Here is an 11,886-nt window from a genome sequence, read left to right as displayed (position 1 = left end):
TACTCTCTTGTGTTTTCTCATATAACACTATTCTTCTTTCATACTCAAATATTTTCAATTAATTTTGTGATAACTAAATCTTTCCAAAAAAAAAAAAAAAGCAATGGATTTGACAAGTGTTCTCAATTTTCTTGAAAATAGAACCATTCTTGTTACTGGTGCTACTGGCTTCTTGGCAAAGAGTATATACACAAATCTCTTCTTTATTTCTTCTTTTTATTTTTATTTTTATCTTCCCGGTATTCGATACCTGCATGGAGGTATCAATTAATTTAAAAATTTACATTGCGTAAGGCTCATTTTAGGGAAAAACACTTCTTTAACATAAATTTCTTTTGTATCGAGAGTTAAAACTCGAGACTTCTAATTAAAAATGAAGGAATTGTGTTCATCTCACCATGATCTTTTTAATTTTTCCATTCGCGCTACATGCTTAAGGCTCGTTTAAGGAAGAAATGTTTTTGAATAGAAATTTCTTTCATACTCAGAATTCAAACTCGAAACCTTTAATTAAGGAGGGAGGGACCATATCCATCCCACCACGACCCTCGTTGGTTTTTTCTCTTTGTGTGTTTGCTATTATGGAATATTAGCTAATTAAATACTATTTTAATTGTTTATTATAGTTTTTGTGGAGAAGATATTAAGGGTTCAACCAAATGTGAAGAAGCTTTATCTTCTACTAAGAGCTGCAGATGACAAGTCAGCCATGCAACGTTTCAATACTGAGGTACACAAAATAGTTTAATTTTTCTCTATTTTCATTAATTACACCTTCTTGGGTTTGCAATTTTTCTCCGAACCCTGCATGATTACTAGATATTTTATGCACTAAATTGTCCTTTCATTAATTTTTTTTCTTGAAAAAAAGCTTAATATTGAGTCTCTTTTTTCCTTTTCGGGCTCCATAATAAGTTTGTTAAAGTATACGATCATCTCATCCGAGAGATAGCATATTTTTTTTATTTAAATATGTTCTCTCACCACACACGTACTGATTTTTTTCATGAGCTAAAATACGTGAAATCAATGGTCAAATTAGTACACATGGAATTTCTTTTTAATAATACGTACGTCGCTGTGAAATTCAAATTTTAAAAATCTTCTTGCTTTAATATATATTGAACTATTTGATAATCTTATTTGAAAGTTTAAACCGTTAACATGAACACTTTTATTTATTTAATTATTTCTTCAACGCTCATACTACTTACCTTTCCATAATACAATAATTTAGAAGAAGAAAAACAAAACTTAATAATGATCTTTAAGCAAAAATGTGGGATGTATGGGAAAAAATGTTATTTATAATTTTCAGAATATTTCACATCATGTCACTATCCTCATTTGTACTCGATTTAATTTTTAATCAACGGGGCCATGACATTAATTAATCCAATTCAAAATAAACCCGACACTTTTTCTTTGTATACCATTTTGTCTCTTGTCAATTTCAGAAAGGTTGATAAATGCAAATATTCCCTTTTTAGGTTACTATTTAGATTTTCTCCCTATTTCCCCCCTAATAATGTGCAAATATAATCTTTTAAATTAACTAAATATTAGATTGTCGTCTAAAGTTATAAAATTTTAGATCGTGATTTAGCATTTTCTAGTAAGATTTGTAAAATAGTTTTCTGGTTAACTTAGAAAAAAAAAAGAGAGAGAACGAAGAAAGTTGTCATCCTATCACTAGTGCTTTACGTTTGACTAATTCAGAATTGCATTGAAAAGTAAGTATTACTTTAAAAGTACAATGTTCTTCACATCCAAGACAATATCGTTTCAGATTTGAAATTAAAACTTCTAATTAAAGATGAAAAATTATTTCGCTCTTCGTCATTACCTTTAGGATGAAAACAGTTGTCAATCATATGTGCATATAATAAATGTTACTTAATTCTTTTTCTAAACAGGTAGTGGGAAAGGACTTATTCAAAGTTCTAAGAGAAAAATGTGGACCAAATTTTACTACATTTATTTCACAAAGGACCACAATTATACCAGGTGACATAACTTGTGAGAATTTAGGTGTGAATGACACAAATTTGTTGGAAGAAATGTGGAAGGAAGTAGATATTGTTGTTAATCTAGCTGCAACTACCAATTTTGATGAAAGGTATAAATAAATATTTTTTTCTAAATAATAATTATTAATTTAATATTAAGTTTATTATATTTTTTAATATTTAACTCCTATGTTTCTAATATGTAGATATGATGTGGCATTGGGAATTAATACATTTGGAGCTAGACATGTCCTAAACTTTGCCAAGAAGTGTAATAAATTAAAGGTTCTTCTTCATGTGTCAACTGGTTAGTGTACCTAACTTTTCATATATTATTAAATTAAACCTCTTTATTTATAAATTATATAAAAAAAAATCATTTTGTTGTCTCATATATTGCAACTTGACACACCTGATAATATTTTTGAAGAATCTGAACAACATAGGTTGCCTTCATGCTTGTTACACTAGTTCTTCCTCCTAGGTTTCCAAAATCAAATTGGTGAAAACTAAACCATAAATAATTTTGTAATGATGCAATATATTTTTAACAAAAAAAAAACTTTCACTAAGATCTCGTCATCTATTATATATACAATAATTAAAAAAAAATTAACCTTGTATGTATAGTGTCATTTTCTAGTGCTCTTAGTTTCTAGCCTTGCCTTTGTGTAGATGTGTTTTGGTCTAATTTCTAATCTTGCCTAAACTTGTAATTATCTCAACAAAAAAAAAAAAGAGGAAGCAAAATGGATAAAAAATCATATAATTAAATAAAAGTAAGTAATAATAATTTTATTATTTGTTTTTTTTTTCAGCATTTGTATGTGGTGAAAAGGAAGGGTTGATGTTAGAAAAACCATATGATATGGGTGAAACCCTAAATGGGACATTAGGGTTAGATATTGAAGCAGAGAAAAAAGTGATGGAAGAAAAGTTGAAACAACTCAAAGCTGAACATGCTTCTGAGAAATCAATTACAACAACAATGAAGGAGCTTGGCCTCGAAAGGTATGCATTCGTCGTTAATCTGTTGCTAAATAATTAGTAGATAATAAGATATTCTAATAATTATAAACGAGTTAGCGACCTATTTTTATTTTGTAGTGGAGACTAGCTAATTAATGATGACTTCTTAGAGACTAAGTTCTGTTAGCTACGAGCTATTTAATTATCAATTTATCAACATCGAATTTATATCTATTTTTTTTTATTTTTTTTTTGTGTGTGGCGATAATTATTGTTGTTATGATTAATTTCTCTGTCGATTTTGATCATGAAGAGCAAGGAAATATGGATGGCCAAATACATATGTATTCACAAAGGCAATGGGAGAAATGCTTTTGGGAAAATTGAAAGAAGAAGTACCTCTTGTTATTAATCGTCCTACTATCATAACTAGCACTTTTAAAGAACCTTTTCCTGGTTGGGTGGAAGGTATCAGGTACTTATTAAATTAAAAATTTTCCGATGAAATTCATTTTTTATAAAAAAAAATAACAATTTTATTTTCATTGAAAGTAATTTTTTTAAAACTTATATTTATTTTTGTGGAAAATTTCAGAACTATTGACAGTTTGGCAGTTGGATATGGTAAAGGAAGAATAACTTGCTTCCTTGGCAATCCTAAAACAATATTGGATGTGGTAAGTATACACTTATTGTAGTTTATATATAGAATATATACTACTATACATAGTTATATACATATTATACATAGATCATTACATATTATACATCCTCCAACCATTTTTAATTTAAATAATTTGGTGTGGGGCTACATAGGTTGTGTTGATTCTTCATAATTTAACATGTTAATTCCATATTTTTTACTAGGTTACCAATTAATTCTCTATGAATTTATCTATAATTACCTTATAAATTACTTGATCATATATATATATATATACACACAAACTCTTCTACTTTTAAAGTTAGGATTTCTATCAAGAGTTGTTTGTTGTTATTGTGGTGAAATTCTTCTTCTTTCATTTTCCATTCCTTTCGGGTCGAAAACGCGGGTTGCTAGTGGATTCTTCTTTCTTAATCAAAGATCTCTAGTTCGACCCCTCGTAATTGAAAAAAAACATCGTAGAAAGAAGTATATATGCTTCTCCCTTTATAATGGGCTTTATGCGGTCCGAATTCAAATTAGTCTGGTCCTTATAAAAATGTATACCAAACATCACATAAAAACTCAAAAAAGAATATTATATTTGTATTTTAGGTCAACTTAATTTAATAGCGTAAAACGTTCTTGCAGATTCCAGCAGATATGGTGGTGAATTCAATAATAGTAGCCATGTCAGCTCATGCTGATCAAAAGGGGAGTGAGACCATATACCAAATTGGATCCTCAGTTTCAAACCCTTTGAATATCACTAATCTTAGAGATTATGGATTCAATTACTTCAGAAAAAATCCATGGATCAACAAAGTGGATGGAAAACCAATTATTGTTGGCAAGGTTAATGTATTGAGTAGCATGGATAGTTTTCAAAGATACATGGCCCTTCATTACATGCTTCCTTTGAAGGTTTGTTTCATTTCTTAACTCTTTAACAAAAATTATAGTCCTAATATATAATATACACTTGTTATATACAAGATATACATTACCGGCGACTTATAAATGATATATTATAGTTTTAGCCGCTTGATTAAAAATGTTAAAATTCCATGACAACTTGTGTCTTATCCATCCAGACTTAGACAAATTGGGTTTGGTATAGATGGATACTTATTGATGGGTCAAATATGCTCATATATAGGATAAAATCCGCAAACTGCCCATTTTTTTATCCCTTGTAATTGAATAATCGCTAGTATCGTGAATTTGATAATTTCACTTGAATTTTTGAAATTTCACAAGTAAAAATTGCAAAATAATTAATTTCCTAATTTTCACCAAGATAGCTATAATTTAAATACAGAGATGAAAAGTAGTTAGTACATGCCATTTCTATCATTTGTAACTCATCTAAAAGCGTAGACTAGTTTGAATTACATATATAGTCTAAATTGAATCGTGAAAAATATGATAAGAAAAGAGTGAGCCTTTAGAATTTTATTTATTTGATATAGTCGTAATATAGATTTTTAAAAAAAGGTTTTAATTAATTTGATTCAGTAATTTTAAAAAATGGTAAACATAATAAATAAATAAATAAAAATAATTTTGAAATGGGTGAATTCGGTTATGATCCATTATTCAACCTAAATTGATTTGTCCATCTTGACTTAATACATAACAAATTATAAACCTTTCAATTTATTAATTCAATCCATTTTAATCCGTCAAACATCACGCAACCATCTACTTGACATCATAAATAGTATTAGTTTTTACATTATAATAATTAATTTTATTTGTTTTTTTTCTATGTAGGGATTGGAGATAGTTAATGCAGCATTTTGTCAATATTTTCAAGGCAAATATTTGGAGCTTTACAGAAAAATAAAGTTTGTGATGAGATTAATAGACCTTTATGGACCCTACTTATTCTTCAAGACAGCGTGAGTAATTAAAATCCTTCTCTACATATTATTAAATAATAAGTAAAATTATTCTTTTCAAATTTTATATTATTTTAGAAATACTAGCACTTTTACTCCCTCAAATATTGATAAAATTTGAATTTTGGTCCTTAAATTTCTTGGTTAAATACATTAACTCCCTCAAACTATAAATCCTCACTAAATGCTAAACTATTTAATGATCAATCTATTATGTTAAATTTGTATAGCTACTTCATATTTGACGGTGATATGTTCTAAACATACTCTAAATTTCACATATATAAAAGGATCAAATTAAACACATTTAATTTGATTGATAGTTGAATATATTAATTTAGCTAAATATTACAGGACCATAATTGGAACTCGTCAATAATAGGAGGACCAAAAGTGCAATATCCCTTTATTTATTTTATGGTTTCATTAACTATTTTTATGTAGTTAATTTATCGTATTTTCTACAGATTCGACGATTTAAATACAGAAAAATTACGTATGGCAGCAAAAGAGAGTGGCATTGAAACAGAAGTTTTCTACTTTGATCCCAAGACTATTAATTGGGAAGATTATTTCATGAGAATTCATCTTCCTGGAGTTGTAAGATATGTATTTAAGTAATTAATTAATACTGAAATTTGATCAGTATGTTACTAGGGATATTTAAATTAAACTTCTACCATTTTAAATTGTAACCAAATGTAATTTTGCTTGTTATGAAATTTCATTCAGTGTCATCATTTCAATTTGTTGTAATGTTATCCCTATTTGTTTTAAAAGAGGGTATTATTGTATTCATTGTTGAAATAATATTTTATTAATTCGTCGCTAAATTATTTGTATCTAAATGTAAATTACTTGTTATGAATTTCATTTAGTGTATCAATTTCAATTTGTTGCATCATTATTTATATTTGTTCTAAAAGAAGATGGTATAGTATTCATTGTTGTTGGATATTTGTTCTAGATGGATCGCTCATATGGACTGACTCAATTCGATTAGGAAAGATAAGTAAAAGTGATTTACAAGAGTTGTCATATTTCTAAACTTCCTCTAAAAATTGAACGTGAAAAGGGGAGTGGGAGTTATAATCGGCTTCTACGCTTGTATAAAGAAGACAAAAAACTTTTTGAGGGGCTTAAGTATATATTTTTTTTATCATAATGGTATTTTTCAAATTATGCTTAGCGTAATTTCAATTTCTGAAGAATTTATGCCCCACAATACTTCAGTTGTTAAAGGGCAAAAATCCAAAACGCTAAATATAAGAAGCAAAAGTTAAGTTAAAGAATAACTCATTCTAAAGCCAATTCGTGTAATTTCTTTTTATATCAAATCGATTCAACTTATTGTAGTCAAATGATTTGATGAAATGAAAAAAACGTACTAATTAACCATGATTAAATAAAGATTATAAATATTCAAACACATATCGTAATCTATTGATTTGACTTTCAACATCTGATACGAGTAAGTTTTTATCTCTATATTCTTATAATGTTGTCCAACTCGTCTTTTTAGTACTTCATTGGTTTATAAAATTCATAGATAGTAACTTTTTACTCCAGACCCCACGTTGTGGGATTTCACTGGATTGTTGTTGTTGTATAGATAGTAACTTTTTAATCTCTATAATTGAAACTTAATCAGTATTACAGAGTTTTAAATTATACAAGTGAAATTCTATAATATCATTATTCAATAATTTTGAATCGAACTCTTTATATGTATTAAAATATAATTTCCTCTGTGCTAGCTAAACATCTCTATACGTACATTTTTGTAAAGGTCAGCCAATTATAAAATTTCTATTGTAATTTATCCAGAATACAAGGAGTTATCCGAATTTTATAATTCGTCAGTATATATATATATATAGACGTTGAATTCCCTTAATCGATATATGATCTATTTATTAAATTTTCTTAACTTATTATATATATATATATTTTTAATATTTTGAATGTTCATCAAATGGTGAAAATCCTGATAGTAAATTTGCTACGATAAAATAACTCTCAATTGGACACAAAATTTTTTGAGATTAAATAATCCACGTTTCTAAGTGCTTTTCCTCTTCTTTCAGATCTAATTTTAAAAAGGTCTTAAGGATAGAAAGAATTACTGCCTCTGTTTCAAATTATTTGTTGTACTTTTTAAATATAGTTATTTTAGATTATTTATTATTTAAAAGTTAAAAGATAAAATTAATTATTTTTTCTTATTTTATTTTTGATAGTTTTTGTTCTTGAGGACCATAAATATCTTAATTATGGGTATAAGGCTGTTCAAAATCGAATTGAAATCGATAATTCAAACCCCCCAAAAAGTTATTGATTTATCGATAGTGAGTTATTGGTTTAGCGAATTTGATAACGATTTTAATTTTTTTATTATCTGGTTATCAGTTCTTAACGGTTTGAAATTTTTTTAACGGGTTAATCAATAAGCCGATAGTAAATGAACAAATCATATTATACCATTCAATATATAAAATTCTTGACTTAGGGTGAAGTTATAATTTTATTTCTGGCTGTTTATTCTACAATGTGTCAGTATTTGCTTTTGAGTATGATGCAATCTGTCAATTCGAGTGCATGGTCCATTTGGTTTGTCACTTTGTTTATAAGTGATTTTCAACGATTTTTTTGTGTTAAATCTTAACGGTGAACCGATAACGATCAATAACCGATAAACCAATATCTTAATGGTTCAATAACAGTTTAGCATATCTATAAATCGATATATATGTTGAATCGATAAACTTTAAAACTGAACCGAATCGATCGATACACAATGAGTGAAATTATAATTGTTCAATTACTAATAAAGTGTAACATTGTTAAAAACCTCTCTTAATTAATGATTCTTTATCTATATATATTTCAATAATGGAAGAGAAAACGGAGAAGGGTCTAAAATGTCCCTCAATTATTTGAATTGGTATAAAACTATCTTTCATCCATCTTTCGGCTGCCAAATACGTTTGACGTCAACCTTTTGGCTAAAAAATATCCTCGATATTAACCCTTTGACTCATATTTGCCCTTATTTTTTATAGTTCTCCTAAAGTAAAATTATTAAATATTTATTTATTATGTTGCCTAATCTGATCGGTCCAAATTTAAACTTTTCTCAAATAAATAACAAAAATCACATATAATTCATATTTTGACTTAATAAGCTTGAAAATAACTGGGGATCCATCTAAAATTCGCATCTGAATGTCCATTTAAAAAAAGATTATTATTTTTTGTTAACATAAAATTTTCTATTAATTATCCAATTGTCTTGTTCATTCCTTCTTTTTATTCCTTTTTTAATCTCTTATTCTTAATTATGATATCAGAGACTCAAACTTGAAATGAACCTACATGTTGATATTCTTTTAATTTATATTCTTATCATGGTGGGTAGGGTTGAGGATAGGAGAAATGATTATTTTTAATTCATTTATTTTAAATTTTGGGTACACACAAAAAAACAAATGCTATTAAATTATCTTCTATTGAGCTAATTATTTTTATATGAATGTCCCCATTATTTTCTTTCCTTTTTCTTTCTTATTTTGTCATAAGTTTAAAAAAATTAAAATTTAAAATGGTGGACAAGATTTTAAGACGAAAAAAGTGGAAGAAATAGGAAGTGAAGGAGAGGGAAGGTGATGTTACTATGGAACCAGAATCAGGTCAATCATATGAGCTCATATATTAAGTAATTTTAAATTATTTTAACAAAAAATATCCTTAAACTATGAGATTTAGTACAATATTGCCCTCTCATCTACTTAATGAGTGTGGGCCGTTAGAAATACGAGTATTTATTATCCAAAAAGTTGATGTTAGAGGTATTTCAAAGTCAAAAATTGGACGGAAGATAATTTTGTACCAATTCACAGTGAGAAGCTAATGAGAGGTGTCGGCAGGAAGTTGAATATTAGAACTTAAAAATCAACCGGCCAAATCTAGTAAAGAATGTTTGTCAAATATAAAATGTAGAGAATAAATATACTCATTTCTAATAAGAAACAAATTTTAATAAGAAAAATGATGTACCACAACAAATTAAGGCTCCATATTTTTACCCAAAATAGCTATAATTTTAAGAAAATACGGAATATATCGATAGTTTGGGGTTTTATAGCAGAAACTTACAGATACATTTATTAAGTGCGGGATATATTTCACTATTATTACGTAGGCAGATATTGTATATTTTCATTATAGAGATATTATCACTACTAAAAGTCACTATTGTTCTATTGAAATTTTCTGAGCGGTCATTTAGAGGTCTTAGCTGGTGATCCGGGCTCTTTCCCTCTCGACGATGAAGCTTATCCCCCATCGTCTCACTAGCCGACTGAAAATGTTTATTGACTATTTTTACATATATTTTGGTTGAATAAGTAAGAAAAGAAAAATAATAGTGTTTTACACGAAAATAATTTAGAAGTTTCTCATTATAATATCATTAGAATCTGTTTCTCATCATGTGTTTTTTCAGTGAGCTGATTCGATGAAAAATGAATGAAAAAAACTTTATTTTTAATATTTTGTAAACGCTCGAATGCAATATATTTCACTATTATTATATGTACCAATACAATTGTTCTGCTACGTTCTGAAATCAAAATATTATATTACATTTGTATTAAGCAAAATCTCATTATATTTCATAACGAAAGAAAAAACTATAACTATATACAAAATTTTCTCTTTTTCTTAATAAAGCTTAATGGACCAAAATTGATTGTAAATTAAATTAAATGGGACACACAAAACTTTAAGAAATAATCACATGGTTTTACCTACACAGAGAAGTAATTGGACCTTCTGACACATGGGCATGTTACATTACACTTTACGGTACTGATATGCACAAGACACAGAAATATAGTGGGTCAAAGTCAAAATATGGCCGAACTTTTGTCTAAATTAATACTATTGGTTATCAACTTCCTATCCAACTTTTGGTTGTGTACAAAGGTCGGCGTTATAACATGAATTGTGGTGCACCGGTCTCAGATTTGAGCATTGGGTATGGAAAATTTTTTGTTGAGAGTGTCATCACTGAACGAATTATGCAGTGCACGATCTGAATTTAGTCGGAGCTCCATTGATTCTAGACACTAAATGAGAAATCAAAACGAAAAATTTAAATTGAGATACGATTAAATTTGAATTTGTATTGAAAAGTTCCATATTAGAGGAGGTGATTGGTTCGATTCTCCACAATTATATATATGATCATTGGTTCAAATTTATCATCCGAGCAATTCTTCTTATTAGAAATGAAACTTATGTAGCGACTAGCGAGATATACGTTTTTTAAGAATGAAGAACGACATAACTTATGAGATATTATGATACAAATATATATATATATAAACTTATGCCCTGCAAAAGAAATTACAGCAGAAAATTAATAGGAACAAAAGTGCAAATGGTCCAATATAAAAATCTATCCTCCAATCCATCATTGGTTAACCTAGTCAACTATGAGTTACCAAAATCATACCAAACAGGATCAAATCAGTATATCTTATATTCACAAATAAACCTACCAACTGACAATAAGTAAATACCTTTCACATGGAAAACAAATAAAGGAAAGGGATTCTCTACCAAATTTTAAGATAATTTTATTCGAATTTTTAAGTTATATGCATTATTGATGTAAAATAATTCATTCAATAGATCACTTATGCAGGTAAAATCATAATTTGAACTTTATGAATTCTAATTAAATTTTAGGATAGTAACATAAGGGATTAGTAATTGGATTCTGGAAATTTTATTTTTGTACATTTTTTAATACAAATATAGAATTTGAACTAAAGTTGTTGATCGATTAGACGAAACTGCATATGTCGACTTCTAGCTCCACCCTAATAAATTGTATCTATTGTAACAAATAATCTATCTTATTTTCAAGAGTACAAATTTCATAATTTAAAAAGATTTACCTGTAATTATTTATCCTGACGATGTATATATAATTTAAACTCTTCTTAGATATTAATTAATAAGACAAATATAAAAATATCAAAAAGAATGAGAGGTTGTTTGGCTGTCAAATAAAGTATGTCATGGAACTTCTTAGAACAAGATCTTTTATTGGAGAATGTTATTAGAAAATTAATTAGTGTTCTTTTTCTTGTAATTAGGGTCATGAATGTTAGTAGTTTTTTTATAGTTAGGGTTAAGTAATTGCTTCCACTCTTTGCTTTTATTACCCTTGACTTATGGTAAATGAATGACCTGAATATTAGGTAAGTTCTGAAATCTACAATATTAATTGTTTAGAAAAGTGAAGCCTATTCCAATCATTTTGCCTATATATACATTGGGAGATAAATCA

The 11,886-nt window shown here is 27.7% G+C and overlaps 1 protein-coding gene across 1 annotated transcript; it reads left to right on the top strand.

Annotated features, from left to right (window-relative positions):
- On the top strand, nt 1–6,358 carry LOC129904184 (alcohol-forming fatty acyl-CoA reductase-like). The gene is made up of 10 exons (XM_055979725.1): nt 1–182; nt 627–730; nt 1,917–2,119; nt 2,216–2,316; nt 2,828–3,020; nt 3,292–3,453; nt 3,574–3,655; nt 4,273–4,545; nt 5,398–5,525; nt 5,993–6,358. Exons 1-10 carry the CDS (start codon nt 104–106, stop codon nt 6,144–6,146), a joined length of 1,479 nt encoding a protein of 492 aa, XP_055835700.1. The 5' UTR covers nt 1–103; the 3' UTR covers nt 6,147–6,358.
- Nucleotides 6,359–11,886: the final 5,528 nt, after the last annotated feature.

This window comes from Solanum dulcamara, chromosome 9 (assembly GCF_947179165.1).
Source record: "Solanum dulcamara chromosome 9, daSolDulc1.2, whole genome shotgun sequence".
NCBI classification, from domain to species: Eukaryota; Viridiplantae; Streptophyta; class Magnoliopsida; order Solanales; family Solanaceae; genus Solanum; species Solanum dulcamara.
Note: the sequence above shows the minus strand (reverse complement) of the source record. Positions and strands in the feature narration are given on the sequence as shown.